Source organism: Equus quagga, chromosome 2 (genome assembly GCF_021613505.1).
Source record: "Equus quagga isolate Etosha38 chromosome 2, UCLA_HA_Equagga_1.0, whole genome shotgun sequence".
NCBI classification, from domain to species: domain Eukaryota; kingdom Metazoa; phylum Chordata; class Mammalia; order Perissodactyla; family Equidae; genus Equus; species Equus quagga.
This window is the reverse complement of record NC_060268.1, coordinates 69926645-69945882: the sequence shown is the minus strand read 5'-3', so window position 1 is coordinate 69945882 and position 19238 is coordinate 69926645. Positions and strand designations below refer to the sequence as shown.

Here is a 19238-nt window from a genome sequence, read left to right as displayed (position 1 = left end):
AATATTTAATGTGAAATGAACATTAATAGTGAGTGTAACTTCCCTAAGTCAAAATCTAAATCATTTGATTTAGTGTTGTAGGTGATAGAATATTTGTCATTTAGAATTAGGGATCAAAATACCTGTTTTTCTACTTAGCTATGAAGCCCATGTTTAGGTGTCTCGGTTATTTTCCAAGCAGGAGAAAGGTTTCTCAGACAGAATGTGTATAGTCATATTCAGATATAGTCATTGTATATGAAGACAAATGGTCTTAGCACTAAGTAACACTTTGAGGATTTTATCACTCATATGAGATGTTTTTGTTTGTTTAAAGACAAGCACTGGAAAAGTATTCAGCGTGATTGCTTCGTTTGAAAATGATGTGGAAATAACATTGTACAAACATGGAGGATTACTAAACTTTGTGGCACGAAAATTCTCATAGTATCTACTCACTAAGGATACCTTTCATAAGTCGTAACTGTAAACAAAGCCTTGTGTGCTGGACCCAGGAATCCTTACCATGGAGCTGCAGATGGTCCCAGTATGCTCTCTTATCTCATCCATGGGTGTAAATGATTATGAATCAACGCAGTGACTGAAATGAAATCTTCTTGATTTTAAATAATATACGAATGGTGCTATTAACATTGCTAAAAATCAACGTGTAAAGTGTGTTGTGGATGAGACCTGTAAGTATAGGGGGGAGGGTATTTTATCAGACCATTTTGTAAATAAAGGCAGAATTTGAATTTGTGTTGAAGATTCTTATATGAATAACCTTCCTGAAGTCATCTATTTAGTTTTGCACCTATAAAACTGTATACTGCTGTTTGTTGGTTTAAGAGTAGCAGATTGAAATATAAGAAGCCAGATTAGACTCTGAAATTGTGTAAGTTCAAATCTGATTTATAAATGGGCTTTCAGATGTATTCATTCCTTTTCAACATGGAGCTGGACATAGTTGGCATTCTTAGTTTGTAATATAAGCCAGGGTTATCCTCAGTCTCAGCCTAACTGCAAGGGATGGAACCTGCCCCAGACACAATCATTTTCTCCAATCCAGCCAAGGTTTCCTCCTCATCTGAAGATGGACCATTTATTACAGAATACAGCTGATTGTGTAGCACCATGTATTAACAGTGGAAATATGTATCACATATGCAGCCCTTAAGTTTTCGGTAATTTGCTACTGTGACCCTCTCTGGCAAGCCTCAGATGGCATTATATTAATTGGATTAGACTATTTTGCTCACCTTATGTGATACTGTAACTTTATATTTTAGGTTTCATTAACCAAAATTCCACATTCATTTATAGTCGCTAAAGAGAACTTTATTTAATCATTAATCACTAAAGTGATTTTCCTCTAGACTTTTATCCACCCTAAATTATGTGGTTCCTCAACCCTAAGCATTTTTTTAAATGTTGGTTACTTCTTAATTATTTAAATAGATTTCCTGTCATTTTGAATCATTGTTTTATCTAGGATGCATGATTCTATTAATTTTGTTATGTTTTTGTTTTAACCAAAGCTGACCATCAGGATAAAACAGTTAAATTGCTACTGTCTGAGTACCATATTTTCTCTATATTATGTCTGTTGACCACATCAAATGTTCTGGCAACAAGAAGTTTGGCAACTTTTAAGAAAAAGGTTGGATAACTAATTCCAGAAAGACCTATACCTGTTTGTTTTTTAAATTAAGAAATTAAACTTAGCAGCCAAAAGGTTAATTTTTATTTTTTTTTCTCACATGGAAATCTTCATATGACCTAGTTAAGTTACTGTGATTCAGAATTAGCTCACGTTGCACAAAATAAAGAATTGTTTGTTTTAAGCTAAAATGCTGAAACTACCAAACCAGTGGGTAAAGACCACTGAGAACTTTGCACATAGCAGTTATACAATCTTGTGAAAATATTCTGCAAATATGTGCTTAGACAATTAGATGGACTAGAGTTTGACAAAATTATTTCCCTTCTTTAAGTTTTTTATAAATATTTTCTTTGGTACTTTCAAATCATATTGTGTTTTTTGATATTATGCTGTGTATATGTCAGTGCATGTGTTTTTGATTTACATGAAAACATGAGGTAGGGAGGGAGAATTTACAAGTTGAATGTTAAAATATCTGTTATATGCTTTGAAGAAATGATAATTCCAGATTATATGTGTGTGGGAAACATCTGTATTATTTTTAAGTCATACTATAACATGTAGCCTTTGGGCCGAAGAGTGGGCATCATCATAAACGGCTGATCCAGGAGATGAAGATGCTAAAGCAAGCCAGCTATGAATTAAGCATTTAATTTTCCAGTCTACCTAGTCCAGTAATAGTACAAGCAAATCTTGTGTTTCAGGAATAAAATCAAGGTCCTCTTAATCTCTCATATACAGTGATCCAAAAAGCTCGATAAGCATAGTTGTCAACTGAGGAGGAGAGTCATGGATGTTATGTCCTAGTGTGTACCTTAGAATTCTGCCTCTAGCCAAATTCTCTGTTTGCAATAATGTGGCATCTGTTGGTTTTTATTGTTTTACTTTTCTCCTTTGTTGACTATATCTGGGTAATTTTGTGTTTATAAAAACACACAAATATCATGGAAAGGAAGTATAATAGGCACATGAGAGAAGCAAATCAGTGTTGTGAATTTAAAGTATAATTTCAAAGGTCATTATCAACAGCAGCATTTTTTGTTTATCTTTTAAAAACCATTGTTACCAATTACCATATTTCATGCCTTGGGTTTTGCTACTCCTATAAAATGAAACCAGTGAAAATGTCATCCAACCACTGAATTGCCATTAGTACACTTAAAAGGTTTCCAAGATGACAGTTGTCATTATTTCCTCTTTTATCTCCAAGCTGACATTTGAATGAGAGGAATCAGAATCTGTTTAGCCAGATTGCTCAGTTTTTCACTGGTCATCAAACTTCGGTGGTACTAAGGGAAAAAAGTACAGCTAAGACCTAAATCAGAGTCATAGTTGTTTGCATATATGGTAACAGTGTTGTGTGCATTCGCCTTCTCTGATGAGTGACAGGATGAGGAGAAATTATTTTGACTGACATTTTTCTATGGTTGAATTAAGACACCTTTCTTTTTTGCCTTTAGGTTTAGGAGACGGCACTAAGATACTGGAGGTTGACTCTACCTTAGTTTGATTTGGAGTAACAAAAGAGAGGGGAAGGAGATGGACTTAGGCTTTCTTCAGTGGCTTCTTCCCCTAGAGTGTGATAGTGCCGATGTTTCTATCAATTTTACACATAATGTGTGACTATGAAACTGTATGTCTCACTTAAGTAACTAAATCATTGTCTAATAGTTAAAGCCAACAACACAGTGTAACAGTTTTAAGTTCAATAATATTAAGTATTGTATAGAAATATATTGGAGGCAAAGTTCAGTTGATGACAATTGTGTATATGTTATTGATGCTGTAAATTATTTTTAATAAAGAAAATTGTATTATCACATATTTGACTCTTGTTATAAAATACTTTGTGGTAGTTGAAAAGAAAACATCATAACTTAAAAAGAAATAGGATGCCATCCAGAAGTTTCTCTTCAAACATGTTATCTAAATATTCAGACATTAGTTATTCCAAATATAACTGCCAAAATGTGGACCATGATCATTCTCATCCTTATATCTGGCAGTTCCTTTCTGTTCTAGGGCCAATGAGAATGAAACCCAGGATAAAAGTTTGCAATAGGGATGGCCTGGAGGAAACAAAAAGTTGAACTTGATTCAAGGATTGTTCTAACAGGTACTTAGAGTCATGGAGTCACATTTTAGAGTTAAAACAACTAATCTTTCACCCAAAGCAGGATCTCTTATACAAACAACATCTAACTGGGCAAGCTTTTCTTGAACATTCCAGAGATGGAGACTGTCTACTGTGCTCCCATCCTGGCAACCCAACCTGTTGACTGAAGTTTTGACTTTATTTCAAGCTGAAGTCTGTCCTTGTAGTTTATACCTGCTGATTCTGGTTCTCCCTAATTTGTCTATGCCTCTTAAAGCACTTTGGTACAACTAAACATTCAGTACATATTTAATGAATAAGTTGGGCCCCCCTACAAGTTACACATAACCTCCATATATAGATCTTTTATTATGGAGGTAATTTATGTCAAAGTGAACACTTAGAACTGAATTGGTGGTCTCCTGCTTTGAGTTTTGTCTTTCAGGAGGAAATGGCCCTTTTTGATGATGCAGGATGGAGGTGCCGTGTTTTCATCAACCTCTACGCTTTAGGACCAGCTGAATGGTGCACCCCCTCTGCTGGCTGTTCATTAGTGCTCTCATGAAGCAAGTCATCCAGAGCTGGAAGCCAGGAACACAGCCTCATCTCTAATGTTTTATAAACATAGGCGGCTGTCCACTGATCTAAAAACATCCGCCCTTTCTCTCACTCTTAATAGCAACCTAAATAAGTGGTTAAAGTTTATTAAAATTTGGTGTTCATAAATCAAAACTGGTAAGAGTTTTCTAAGGATTCCAATTCAGTATTGTAAGAAGTTTGTATTACAAAGGCTGATAGCAACACCCGCACATGCTGACAGTTTCAATACCCAGAGTTTTTGAGGAAACTTAGCGCATCATCAGTGTTGCATTTTGTTACTTGTAGTTTTCACTTGATGCCAATTTGTCTTTCTTTAATTATAAATTAGTTTAGCTTTAGTTTGTTTTGATGTGATGTAAGTTGTTTGGCTAAGTTTTCCAAAATATCAGACGGTAAAGCTTGTATTGAGTATTCTTCACAAATCGAACAGCTATTGCAAAAGCAGATGTATATGTAATCCCCACAAAATTTACTTGTATAATGACAATTGTGTTGTCACGGAATTTTGTGTTCACAAGATGTTGGCACTGACTTTTGAGCTTTTAAAATAACTTGCAATACATAGTTGAAGTATCAAAACTTACTGGGTATTTTGTCTTACAGCACTTTTACAATAGAAAATCATGTCTGTAATCTCACTCTGCAAATCAGTTTGTTTCACTCCAATGTTTGATCACTGAATTCTTTGAGAACCACTACTTTAGTGTCCCAGTGGCCACGTAAAGAAGAAAATTACATTAATACGACATGACATTTCTTGCCTATCTTGCCTATCAGATTGGTGGAGCTTTTTTCATTATGATATCCAATTGAGGAAAAACATGATTTGGCAGCAGGTATTAGCCTTAGAAATGTTTGTTCTCTTACACCCAATAAAATGACTGAGCAGTGTAAGGTGGAATAGTGAGAGGGTAGAAAGAATTCAGGAGCTGCCTGAGGGCAGCTAATGGGGCCAATAGGAGTCAGATTCTGGTTACAGAAAATCCAAATCAAAGTTGGTCTTTGACAACCTAAAGGAATCAGACATTAAGAATGTCACCCTGAGGCTGTAAAAAAGACAGCCCTGCTACTTCAAGATTAGAAGTGAAACAGGTAAGAACCACATCTAAAGGATGAAAAGAGGGCATCCCTCAAGAGGTGGTTGATAAAGTTTTGGGAAACGTCCAAGCTGATCAATCAAGGTGACTGTTGATAACCAGAGTGTGCTACATCTCTACAGGGAAGAAAAAATGAAGAAAAGCACCCATGGCAAGGGGTGGGGAGGGTGGGGAGGGTGGGGGGTATATGCATTGACTAAAATAGAGACGAAGTTGCAGACATGAGGGGTGGGTATGGTATCTAAAACTCTCCTCCAGTAGAAAGTGCTCTGAGAAGCTCTATCAGAGAAGCTCTGCTTGGCCGCAGACATGCTTCAAGCTATCAATCTAGTACCCTTAATATCACCTAACTAACCTGGCTGTTACACCCTGATTCCCAGGCAGCCTCCTGAAAATCATGTGCTTTCTACACTTTGCTGCAGGGAGAGAATCTACTGACTGCACTACCTAAATAAGGATTCTGACCCAATTACTAGCTCTCTTTCTCAGTGTAAGTGAATCACTCATCACGCCAGACCTAAATGTGGTTACCTCAGTCCCCCGGGGAAACCTTGTGGGGCAACCTTCACGCTCCCTTTACATCTATTGTATTGTACGTAATGGCTTGGAAGAGTAGAAAAGTCGGTGCTGTGGCAAGAGCTTAAACTAGAAGTTGGGTGACCAGATCTGGTTGAGGTTCTGTGCCCCCTAGACTTCAGCACCCTCATCAGCACAAGGAGGGTGTGGACCTATTCGATAAATAAGACAGTTTCACATTCCAACCTTCCAGTGTCCTGGGAGAGCTAGGTCTGGAGCAGAACGCAGCCAGGCCCGACTCCCAGGACCGCCAATCGGAACCCTTGCAGTTCCCGGGACCAGGATGGGTTCCAGTCAACCTCTGGCCGCGCTTGCAAATGTGGCCTCCGGGACAAGTGCCTCCAGCAGGAGGGGGAAGGAGAGCGAGGAAGGAAAAAAGAGGAAGTGAGTTCTACCTAGACACCTAGAACCCCGAGAAAACGGTCCACGAAGCCTCCACGGCTACCTCCACTGCTACGTGGACTGGGCGGAACTACGACGGGCCACTCAAGGGCCGGAAGCCTGCTAAATGGCTACCCACCGAGGGGCGGTGCGGAATCTCGAAGAGCGGGTCAGGAACAAGAAGTCCAGTTACGTGGAAATGTGCCGGATTCTGACTGAGGTGACCACCAAGAGAAGGCGGGGCAGGATTGCAGGAAGCCAATCAGAAGCCCGGTCTCTGAATTTCTCCCCGCAGCCTCCTGGGCAGATCCGGGGCGAGGCGGGGAAAATGCCCGTCCTCCAACAAAGCCTCGCCTACCAGTAGTCTGCGCTGATTGGTGGCGGGGTGTCTCGAGGAGCCAATCAGAACTCAGGGCTCACGGACTGGAGGATGGGCGGACCTGGGTGCCGCGGGGTCGGGCGCGACCTTCCAGTGCCAGCGCTGTGCGGTGGCTGGAGTCCAGGGCTGCTGCAGAGCAGGATCCAAGTCAGGACGGTCGTTGCGGGTGAGCCGGGTGGGGAAAGTAGAGGCTAGCCCTGGGTCCCCTGGGGGACCGCCCACGAGAGCAAGGAGGCTCGTGAGAGTATGGGGCCAGGAGTCGTGTGCCTCGGGCTCCCCCAGCCGCTTCTGCGCCTCAGACTGGCTGCGCCCGTGATGGGCCAGTGACCCTCCTCTCTGGACCTCACCTGTAACCCAGAAGGGCTTGGCTGAGATCCCACAATTGGAGCGTGGCGTAAGAGAAACCATCCGGTCCAACCCTCCCGACTCCTCTGTGAGACCCCTGGTAGAGGGAAGGTGCGGCGCCTGTCACTCAGGGCCAGGTGTCTGGTGGGAACAATTTCTGAGGCTCCGTTGGACCTCACTAGCATAGTATCGCTGTGAACCCTACTCGTGTGCCCTCCTCCTCCCCTTATTTTCCTGCCTCTTAGGTCAGCAGCCCCTCTGCAGCCTGCTTGCCCACCATTCTTCCCCTCATCCAGCAGGAAGACCCTCAGAGCACTCAGTAGTGCATTGTTGTTGTCTTTGAAAAACTACAGATTGTAATTTCCCTGCCTTTCTATTTCCTGATCTCCTCTGAGGGTAAACGGTCCCATGAGCCTGTGGAGTGAAAGTCCTTCTTTCATTGGTTCCACCGATACTTGATAAGACACTGGGCTAGGTGCTGAGGATACAGAGATTTACTGGGTATCATCTCTGATCTCCAACCTTAGAAGGCCGCAGCAGAAGGAACTGCAGAAGGGTAGATTTGGAAGACATGCTAAGGTAGAATTTACTAGACTTTGTAACACTTTGGGAGTGAGGGAGAGGAAAGAGTCAAGAATGACTCTTGTTTGGTACATCTGCACAAAGTACACAGTTTAAGCTCCACCCCCCTGGTTGTCGGACAGAGACTGTGAGATTCCGGCATAAGCCTTGGAGTTGAAACATGTGCTTCCTGAGGGCTTTCTCAGGAGCTAAGTGAAACACCGCTGGCAGGAAATCTAGATTAACTACCTATAGGATTCGAATTCCCTTCCTCCCTCCCTGTCCGCACACAGGAGACATTTGCTTAAGACAAACATCTCTGATAAACACATTTCTTCCTTTGTGTTTATTTACTTTCAGAAGCTGACCTTATCTGTCACTAATTCCATAATTTAGAATTCTTTTTTTTTAAATTTTTTATTGAGTTAATGATAGGTTACAATCTTGTGAAATTTCACTTGTATATTATTGTCTGTCAGTCGTGTTGTAGGTGCAACGCTTCACCCTTTGTGCCCACCTCCCACCCCCCCCCTTCCCCTGGTAGCCACTAATCTGTTCTCTTTGTCCACAGGTTTAAAGTCCTCATATGAGTGGATTCATACAGAGATTCTCCTTTTCTATCTGGCTGATTTCACTTAACATAATTCCCTCAAGATCCATCCATGTTGTTGCAAATGGGACAATTTTGTTCTTTTTTATGGCTGAGTAGTGTTCCATTGTATATATATACCACATCTTCTTTATTCAATCATCTGTTGATGGGCACTTAGGTTGCTTCCACATCTTGGTGATTGTAAATAATGCTGCAATAAACACTGGGGTGCATAGGACTTTTGGAATTGCTGACTTCAAGCTCTCTGGATAGATGTCCAGTAGTGGAATAGCTGGATCATATGGCAGTTCTATTTTTAATTTTTTGAGCAATCTCCGTACTGTTTACCATAGTGGCTGCACCAGTTTGCATTCCCACCAGCAGTGTATGAGGGTTCCTTTTTCTCCACAACCTCTCCAACATTTGTTACTATTTGTTTTAGTTATTTTTGTCATTCTAATGGGTGTAAGATGATATCTTAGTGTAGTTTTGATTTTCATTTCCCTGATGATCAGCTATGATGAACATCTTTTCATGTGCCTATTGGCCATCCGTATATCTTCTTTGGAGAAATGTCTGTTCATGTCTCCTGCCCAGTTTTTGATTGGGTTGTTTAATTTTTTGTTGTTGAGTTGTGTGAGTTCTTGATGTATTATGGATATTAAGCCTTTGTCGGATGTATTACTTGCAAATATTTTTTCCCAGTTAGTGGGTTGTTTTTTCGTTTCAATCCTGTTTTGCCTTGCCTTGAAGAAGCTCTTTAATCTGATGAAGTCCCATTTGTTTATTCTTTCTATTGTTTCCCTTGTCTGAGAATACATGGTGTCCAAAAAGATCCCTTTAATACTGATGTCAAAGAGTGTACTGCCTACATTTTCTTCTAGAAGCCTTATGGTTTCAGGTCTCAGCTTTAGGTCTTTGATCCATTTTGAGTTTATTTTGGTGAATGGTGAAAAAGAATGGTCAATTTTCGTTCTTTTACATGTGGCTTTCCTGTTTTCCCAGCACCATTTGTTGAAAAGACTTTCTTTTCTCCATTGTAGGCCCTCAGCTCCTTTGTCGAAGATTAGCTGTCCATAAATGTGTGGTTTTATTTCTGGGCTTTCAGTTCTGTTTCATTGATCTGTGCACCTGTTTTTGTACCAGTACCATGCTGTTTGGATTACTGTAGCTTTGTAGTATGTTTTGAAGTCAGGGATACTGATGCCTCCAGCTGTGTTCTTTTTTCTCAGGATTGCTTTAGCAATTTGGGGTCTTTTGTTGCCCCATATGAATTTTAGGATTCTTTGTTCTATTTCTGTAAAGAATGTCATTGGGATTCTGATTGCGATGGCATTGAATCTGTAGATTGCTTTAGGTAGAATGGACCTTTTAACTATGTTTCTTCTTCCAATCCATGTGCATGCAATGTCTTTCCATCTCTTTAAGCCGTCATCCATTTCTTTCAGAAAAGCCTTGTAATTTTCATCGTATAGGTCTTTCACTTCCTTAGTTAAATTCACCCTGAGGTACTTTATTCTTTTTGTTGCGATTGTGAATGGTATTGTGTTCTTGAGTTCTTTTTCTGGTAGTTCGTTATTAGAGTATAGAAATGCTACTGATTTATGTAAATTGATTTTATACCCTGCAACTTTGCTGTAGTTGTTGATTACTTCTAAAAGTTTTCCAGTGGATTCTTTGGGGTTTTCTATATATAAGATCATGTTGTCTGCAAACAGCGAGAGTTTCACTTCTTCTCCCCCTATCTGGATTCTTTTTATTCCTTTTTCTTGCCTGATTGCTCTGGCAAGGACCTCCAGAACTATGTTAAATAAGAGTGGTGATAGAGGGCATCCTTGTCTCGTTCCTGTTCTCAGGGGGATGGCACTCAGTTTTTGCCCATTGAGAATGATGTTGGCTGTGGGTTTGTCATATATGGCCTTTATTATGTTGAGGTAGTTCCCTTCTATCCCCATTTTGTTAAGAGTTTTTATCATAAATGGTGGTTGGATCTTGTCAAATGCTTTCTCTGCATCTATTGAGATGATCATGTGGTTTTTAGTCCTCAGTTTGTTGATGTGGTATATCACGTTGATTGATTTGTGGATGTGGAACCATCCCTTTGTCCCTGGTATGAATCCCACTTGATCATGATGTATGATCCTTTTAATGAGTTGCTGAATTCGGGTTGCCAAAATTTTGTTGAGAATTTTTGCATGTATGTTCATCAGCAATATTGGCCTGTAGTTCTCCTTTTTCGTGCTGTCCTTGTCAGGCTTTGGTATCAGCGTGATGTTGTTCTCGTAGAATGTGTTAGGAAGTGTTCCATTCTCCCTAATTGTTTGGAATAGCTTGAAAAGGATAAGTATTAAATCCTCTATGAAAGTTTGGTAGAATTCCCCAGGAAAGCCATCTGGTCCTGGGGTTTTATTCTTTGGGATATTTTTGATTGCTGTTTCAATCTCTTTCCTTGTGATTGGTCTGTTCAAATTGTCTGCTGCTTCTTGAGTGAGCTTTGGGAGATTGTAGGAGTCCAAGAATTTATCCATTTCCTCTGGGTTATCCATTTTGTTGGCATATAGTTTTTTGTAGTATTCTCTTATAATCCGTTGTATTTCTGCGGAGTCTGTTGTTATTTCTCCTCTTTCATTTCTGATTTTGTTTATTTGAGCTTTCTCTCCTTTTTTCTTTGTAAGTCTGGCTAGGGGTTTGTTGATTTTATTTATCTTCTCAAAGAACCAGCTCTTTGTTTCATTGATCCTTTCTACTGCCTTTTTTGTTTCAATAGCATTTATTTTGCTCTGATTTTTATTATTTCTCTCCTTCTGCTTACTTTGGGCTTTGTTTGTTCTTCTTTCTCTAATTCAGTTAGGTATAGTTTAAGATTGCTGATTTGGGATTTTTCTTGTTTGTTAAGATGTGCCTGAATTGTGATGAATTTTCCTCTTAATACAGCTTTTGCTGCATCCCATATGAGTTGGTATGGCATGTTATCATTTTCATTTGCCTCCAGGTGTTTTTTTATTTCTTCTTTAATTTCTTCAATGATCCATTGCTTGTTCAATAGCATATTGTTTAGTCTCCACATTCTTGTGCCTTTCTCATCTTTTTCTTGTAATTAATTTCTAGCTTTACAGCATTATGATTGGAGAAGATGCTTGTTATTATTTCAATTTTTTTAAATTTATAGAGGCTTGCCTTGTTTCCCAACATATGATCTATCCTTGAGGATGTTCCATGCGTGCTTGAGAAGAATGTGTATTCTGCTGTTTTTGGATGGAGTGTTCTGTGTATGTCTATTAAGTCCAACTGTTTTAGCTTTTTGTTTAGCTCCACTGTTTCTTTGTTGATTTTCTGTCTGGATGATCTGTCCATTGATGTGAGTGGGGTGTTGAGGTCCCCTACTATTATTGTGTTATTTTTGATATCTTCTTTTAGGTTTGTTAATAGTTGCTTTATGAACTTTGGTGCTCCTGTGTTGGGTGCATAGATATTTATAAGCATTATTTCTTCTTGATGAAGTGTCCCTTTGATCATTATATATTGGCCCTCTGTGTCTCTCTTTACCTGCCTTAGCTTGAAGTCTGTTTTGTCTGATATAAGTATTGCGACACCTGCTTTCTTTTGTTTGCTATTAGCTTGGAGTATTGTCTTCCACCCCTTCACTCTGAGCCTGTGTTTGTCCTTGGAGGTGAGGTGTGTTTCCTGGAGGCAACAAATTGTTGGATCTTGTTCTTTAATCCATTTTGCCACTCTGTGTCTTTTTATTGGAGAGTTCAATACGTTTACATTGAGGGTGAGTATTGATGCATGAGGGCTTAATGCTGTCATTCTGTTGCTCATTTTCCGGTTTTCCTGTGTTTCCTTTGTTTCTTGTCCTGTGTGTTTTAGCCTACTCATTGACTTCTGCAATTTCTTATGCTGGGTTTCTTAGACTTTTCCTTATTTATGTTTGGTGTCTCTGTTCTGTTTTTTAGTTTAGTGGCTACCCTGAAGTTTGTATTCAGAATCTCGTGTATAACATAGTCCATTTTCTGGTGGTCTCTTACTTCCTTAGCCTAGACTGTTTCAGTCCCTTTCCTCCTCCCCTCCTAAATTATTATTTTCATCTCTTATTCCAACTTGTGTTGTGAGTTTGTGGTTAGAGTGATAAGATTGTCTATGCTTTTGTGATTTCCTTCCCTTTATCCTAATGCTATAGTTGAATATTTGCTATCCTATTCAGATTCTTTCTATTTGTCTCCCTACTCTGTGTTTTGTGACCCCTTACTCCCTTTTTTCTTTTTTCAGGTATGATAGCCTTCTTGAGGATATCTTGTAGTGGAGGTCATGTGACTACGAAGTCCCTCAGCTTTTGTTTGTCTGGAAAAGATTTAATTTCTCCCTCATATCTGAAGGATATTTTTGCTGGATAGAGTATTCTTGGCTGAAGATTTTTATCCTTTAAAGTTATGAATATGTCACTCCAATCTCTCCTAGCTTGCAAGGTTTCTGTAGAGAAATCCGCTGAAAGTCTGATGGGGGTTCCTTTGTAGGTTATTTTCTTCTGCCTTGCTGCGCTGAGTATTCTTTCTTTGTCATTCATTTTTGCTATTTTTACTACTATATGCTTTGTCGTAGGTCTTTTTGCACTGAGAAATCTAGGAGATCTGAAAGCTTTCTCCACACACATTTCTTTCTCAATCCCTAGATTTGGGAAGTTCTCTTCTATTATTTAGTTGAGCACACTTTCTGCTCCATTTTCCTTTTCCACACCCTCAGGAATTCTGATGATTCTTAAGTTGCATTTTCTCATTGAGTCAGCTATTTCTCTGAGATTTTCTTCAGTTTTTTTAATTCTTAGTTCTCCTTCTTCCTCTGGAGCCATTCAGCCTGTCTATCTTGGATTATGCTAATTTTCTCATCTATGGTGTCTACACGGGCATTCAGGGAATCCGTATTCTGTTTTATCTGATCCATTGTATTTTTCATCTCTAGTATTTCTAACTGATTCTTCTTTATAATTTCAGTCTCTTTTGTGAAGTAACTCCAGAACTCGTTCACTTGTTTCTCTATATTTCCCTTTACCTCATTGAATATTTTGAGGATAGCCATTTTGAACTCCTCTTCACTTAGTTTACCCATTTCCAAGCCCTCAGGACCTACTTCTGTATTTTTATTGTTTTCCTTTTGGACTGGAGCTTTTATAAATTGCTGGATGGTAGAGGAGTGGTTTTTGCGCATGCTGCTGTTATTCGGCTGCAATTACAGCCTGTGGCCACTAGATGTGGGTCGAGAGGCTTGTTCTCTGAGCCCTGCACCTTCAGCCAAGATGGCAGCGCCCAGCATGGGTTGGGGGAGGAGGGGCACTTTCTCACGAGACCCGTATGGGATCAGCTCTCACTTTCTGGTCTCCGGGGCCCTGGCTTGCTGGGGCTCCCCCATGGGAAAGCTTTCCCCTGTTAGAGGGTTTCTGCTGCTCGGGAGGTGGGAGTCCTGTACGATCCCCTGATGCACGGCCCCTCCCCCGCTCCTTCCCTCACCAGTGGCAGTGATCCCAGTCTCTAGGGGAGGGAGCAAAATTCTCTCCTACCCATTCCAGCTCCTCCAATGCCAGCTTCAGCCTCTCCACCTTCCGTCGTTTGGCTGCTGTGGGTCTCTGATGATTTCTGTTATTAGGCCTTTTTTTTTTTGGTTGGAAAGCAGTTGCTCTTTTTGGTTGTAGTTTGGAGGGGAGAGACTCCCAGGTGAGCTCACGTCACCATGTTGCTGACATCACTCTAGAATTCCCGTATACAAAGAAAAAAGGCAAATTTAAGCTCAAAAAGAAAGACCTTTAGAAGTATAGAATGTTAGATTTAGAAGGGACTTTCAGAAGTGATCTAGTCCAGCTCCCTCTAAAAGGGAGATGTAATGAGTCCACAGTTTCAGAGGCTAGGTAGCAGAGTTGTACCTAAAATATGTCTTTTTTTCTCCCAGCACGGCAACTGTTTTTTCTCCAATTTTTTTTTTATTGTGGTGAAATACACTTAACCAGCACAACTTTTTATTATTCCAGGCAGTCTTTGATGGCTGCAGCTGTCAACAGTGCTTTCAACTGCTTTGAAAAACAGGGCTCTTTAAGCAGAGTCTTAATAAGCTCCACTCAAGGATGTTATAGGAACATTTTTTAGACCGGAAGGGAGATTGGCTTTTACCAATTGCCTCTACAGTTCCTTCCAACTTTAGAACTTACAATTAATATTAAATTCAGGATTATTCTGACATTCTTAATGCTTTAGAAGTTGAAAAACAACTCCAGGATTTCATCTTGTACTTAAAGCTTCAGTTCATATTACAGTCTGAATACTGGCCTTACACCAGTTTACAAATCTCCAGAAGGAATGTTAAAATTCCATGTAAAGTCTTAAGCCCAAATACAGTGTGACAGGATATATATTGGTTCCCAGAAGTTTCAGGTGCAAAGATTGTTTTGAAACCTCATTCAGGCTTTTTAACAATCTCTTTAGTGAACAAAATCTGAATGACAATTTGCTTCTGAAAACAAATGCTCTGATCAGAAAATGAACATGAGAAGTGATTGTCAATTATGCAAGAACTGTAACAGGTGGTGGAAACCGAGCCATGACACAAGGGGCTCTGCTGGCTTAGAGGTGGGAAAAATTACTTTGGGTAGGAGAATCAGGGAAGGCGAGGAGGGGGAGGGGAGCAGCATCTGAGGGTTATACTCTTATCAGCACTTCAGTCAGCAGTCTACAGTCTTGGGACTGAGGCAGGGAAGGAGTTGTATAGGCGAGCTCTTGCTTACCTCCCTGAATTTTATCTCCTTTCCCTCACTGGAATAAGTTGGACTTTGGCTGTCATAGATGTGAAGTGATTAGACATTAACAGGCATATGGTCTGATTTGGAAGCTCTGAGAAAGTCCTAAAACCCCACCTCCACCTCCTTGTCCTAGCCAATTTCTTGCAAGGGCTAACTTTTTTTTTAGGTAAAGTTTACATTCAGCAAGATTCGCAGATCTTATGCTTACTTAAGTTTTAAGTCAAGTTTTGACAAATTTATACACCCTTGTAATGAAAGCCTAGTCAAAATATAGGACATTTTCCTCTGAGAAAGTTCCCTCATGCCCCCTCCCTGCCAGAAGCAACAGCTGTTCTGATTTCTATCAACAGAGCTAAGTATTTATGAGACTCTTTTTATATGACACTCCATCCCTTGAACAGCAATCAAAACTGTCCCCTAAAATACAACCCACCCCAAGATGTTATTAATTATCTACAATTTAGTATGAAGGAAGAATTGGAATAAAACTATTTTGGGAAAAGAGGGAGCTGAGATTGCAAAGACCTTAAATATTTGGTTCCTGAAGGATGTTCAGAAGCCTTACATTGCCAGGTGCTCTGGAAATATACCAGGTATGTGTAGCAGAGGGTGGCGTTACCAAGGGGAAGAAACAGTCTCCCCACCCTGTCTATCCAAGTCATACTCAACAACTCGATTCAAATCCCTCTTCTCAATAATACCTTTCCTTATGCTTAGTAATCTCTCTCCTCTCTGAATTTCTATCATAGTTTCAATAGATATTAATTTCATGTCATAAATGCAGATGTAACTTTATATTTTGTAACTGACCTTAATTTTTATTTCAAGCCCCTATTCCTTTTAGCAATAGAAGACCTATTCTTTACAATTTAAGGTAACCTCAGTCACTTCAGTGTTAATTCAGTCATTTCAAGTTTATACTTAATTCAGGGTTTTCTTTGGCATTCTATCAGTTTATTACCTACTGCCTTATAACTTCTTGTTTTGAAAAGCTTTTCAGGTTTTTTATTGTTTAGAATACCTGTGATTGATTTGACTTCTCAGATGTAACAGAGCCCTCTAAGCTCATCTTCATATTTCCCATAGTGCCTCATAGGATGATGTGCTTTGCACATCAGTCCACACTTTTATATTTGAAGCACACATGATGAGCTAGATGATGATCCTTATAATTTAATAAAACTTATGGATAGAAAAGTAAGATCACTGTACTGATGGTAATGTAGTCAAAAGGACATAAACATAGTCTAGAGAACTGAGTTCTTACTGTAACTTGGTATGTGGTTTGTGTAAGGCACTTAACCTCTCAGGACCTAAATTTCCCCTGTAAATAAAGTTGATGGCTGGGGGCGAGGGGAGGAATCAGGCTAGATGATACCGAGGTGCTTTCCTGGTCTGTATTCTGTCCCTGGAAACATACCTTCAGTTTGTGAGGAAAGTTTAGCAATAATTTATAGTATAAGGGTTTTTATTGACCTGTCAAAACATCTACTTCTTTATCTCATTTACTGATTTGGTTTTTTTTAACTTTATGAGTGAAAATTATTCAAAAGAAATACAGAATCAATGCTGAGAAACATTACTGGCCTGTCTTAAGAAAAAACGTTTAAATAAATATATTCATTATATGTCCCCTTTCAGATTTGTTTGTTTCCCCTAGACATAATGTCAAGTGGAGATGATCAGCAATCACAGGCTCTTGCCAAACCCACTTTCAGTGAGGTACAAGCCTCGGCATTAGTGGAATCAGTATTTGGGTTAAAAGTTTTCAAGATCCAGCCACTTCCTAGCTATGATGACCAAAACTTTCATGTATGCATTTCAAGAACCAAAGACACTACAGATGGCCCAACTGAATATGTCCTCAAAATAAGCAATACTAAGTCTAGCAAAACTCCAGACCTGATTGAAGTGCAGAGTCACATCATCATGTTTCTGAGAGCAGCTGGATTTCCGACAGCCTCTGTGTGTCGTACTAAAGGAGACAACATAACCTCTCTCATGTCTGTAGGTAAGAGACCATCAACTCACCAGTCATCGCCTGTCCATGTACATTAATTACTGCATTTTGGCTACACGTAGAAATATCAAGAACATGTCCATAGTTCCAAGTGTAGATGTGGTTATTTTTTCAGCTGCTAGGAGAAGCCACAGCATCACCAGAGTGGAGACTGGGGCTCTGATTCAGAAGTGCTTAGAGCTGGGATCTTGTGTAACGCTTCTGCTTAGAAAGGGCCTGATGGAGGAGTAACTAAGGGGACAGGTGGAAATTAGGAGAACTTTTTTTTAAGCAGAAAAATTAATGTTTTTTGTTGTTAGATCAGCTGTATATTTTGGTGCTGTGATATAGTAGAAAGAACACAGAACTAGAAATCAGGAATTTTAGATCCCAGCTCTGTCATTCTTGTATATGTGACCTTGGGCACACCACTTACGTCCCTAAGCGTTTGAGTCCTCATCTGTGAGACTTGGTCCCTTGCACCTCTAAATGCTGATATGCTGAGATATACCTAATAGGATTCTCTAAACAGCAGCCTTAAATCAATTCCTTGGGGTTTTTTAAAGGTTTGAAACCTTGATTCTTTTTCTGTCTTAACTGGTCACCCATTCTTCCTTAATTTGCATTGCTCCAAACAACTGAGGCCCATTACAGTCCCTGAGAAGTAGTTCTTTTCCTGTGTTGCAAACTGGCTGTTCCCCAGTTTGTCCCTGAAGAAGCCTGTGATTCTGAAACACTCATTTCTTTACATCACACTTTCATCAATTGTAAACTTATAAAAAAGTGTTTTAGGCATTCATTTACCAGAGTGGGTAATTTATGTTTAGAGCTGAGGCTTGCAGAGTTGGGTTTATAATTTTGTTGGTATATAAATGGCCAGTTCCAATGTTCTAAGATTTGTCTGTTCTACCTGCTTTGCTCAGTCCACTCAGCCCTGCATCAGAGAATCCTGCTGACTTGTTTTAGGTTAGCACATTTTTTTCTCTTGTTCTGTAATTTTTCTTATTCTTTGCAATAATAATTGCAAAGGCAGAATGGCCTCTAATTATCTTTTTCAAGAATAGTTGACAAGATCTATCATTCCATCCATCTAGATAGTGGCTCTGAAATCAAAAACTACTTGGTGAGGCTGCTGACTTACCTCCCAGGAAGACCCATAGCTGAGATTCCCATCAGCCCCCAGCTATTGTATGAAATTGGAAGGCTAGCTGCCAAATTGGATAAGACACTAGAGGTAAGATTTGGGGCTTTATTTTGGTTATGAGTTTTTTATTTGTTTGGTTTTGATTTATTTTATTTTTTAAATAAACCCAGGGTCAGACTCTCTTTTTATGTATGGTGCTTCCTGAAGTGTATTATGAAGGAAACAGAGTCCTAGATGCATGAATTTTTATGACAAAAGGCTTCCTTCTGCCCAGGTCTGTCCTTTACTGGTATATTGACAAGATCACCTACATTTTTAGAAACTCATGATATTCTTCATGCTGCTCACTGAAAACAGTCTGTATTCACAAGTTAAAACTTGAAGTGTTCATCCAAATAAGGTGTAATCAGCCAGAGCTGTATATGAAACAATAGCTAAGTTGCAAATAGATTAAAATGACTTGTGTTCACTTGTGAACAACCAATGGGTCAAAGAAGAAATTAAAAGAGAAATAAAAAATATCTTGAAACAAAGAAAACTGGAAATATAATGTACAGAAATTTGTGGAATGCAGGGGGCCAGCTGCATGGGTTAAGTTTACTTGCTGCGCTTCAGCAGACCAGGGTTTTGCCAGTTTGGTTCCTGGGGGCGGACCTAGCACCAGTCATCAAACCATGCTGAGGTGGTGTCCCACATAGCAGAACTAGAAGGACCCACAACTGGAATATACAACTATGTACTGGGGCTTTGGGGAAAAGAAAAAAAAAAAAGATCAGCAACAGATGTTAGCTCAGGTACCAATCTTTAAAAAAAAAAACTTGGGGCCGGCCCGGTGACACAGCGATTAAGTTCACACATTCTGCTTTGGCAGCCTGGGGTTCGCTGGTTCAGATCCCGGGTGTGGACCTACACACTGCTTGTCAAGCCATGCTGTGGCAGGCATCCTACATATAAAGTAAAGGAAAGATGGGCACAGATGATAGCTCACCAGTCTTCCTCAGCAAAAAAGAGGAGGATTGGTGGCAGATGTTAGCTCAGGGCTAATC

At 39.8% G+C, this 19238-nt stretch overlaps 2 protein-coding genes across 8 annotated transcripts in view; both read left to right on the top strand.

Moving 5' to 3' along the window:
* IREB2 (iron responsive element binding protein 2) overlaps positions 1-3464 on the top strand; it is a 56724-nt gene extending 53260 nt beyond the window's left edge. For 2 of the 3 annotated variants that reach the window (XM_046653225.1, XM_046653226.1), the window contains one exon: positions 317-3464. In XM_046653225.1, the coding sequence (XP_046509181.1) occupies positions 317-427 (111 nt within the window). In that variant the 3' untranslated portion in view covers positions 428-3464. The remainder of the gene's footprint in view (positions 1-316) is intronic. The other variant, XR_006887454.1, reaches the window with a different exon arrangement.
* A 3368-nt stretch (positions 3465-6832) lies between these two features.
* Positions 6833-19238, top strand: part of HYKK (hydroxylysine kinase) — a 33434-nt gene continuing 21028 nt past the window's right edge. Inside the window, exons 1-4 of one of the 5 annotated variants that reach the window (XM_046655216.1) lie at positions 6837-6936; positions 15514-15642; positions 16691-17060; positions 18143-18282. In XM_046655216.1, the coding sequence (XP_046511172.1) occupies positions 15598-15642; positions 16691-17060; positions 18143-18282 (555 nt within the window). In that variant the 5' untranslated portion in view covers positions 6837-6936; positions 15514-15597. The other 4 variants (XM_046655217.1, XM_046655219.1, XM_046655218.1 and 1 more) reach the window with 4 other exon arrangements.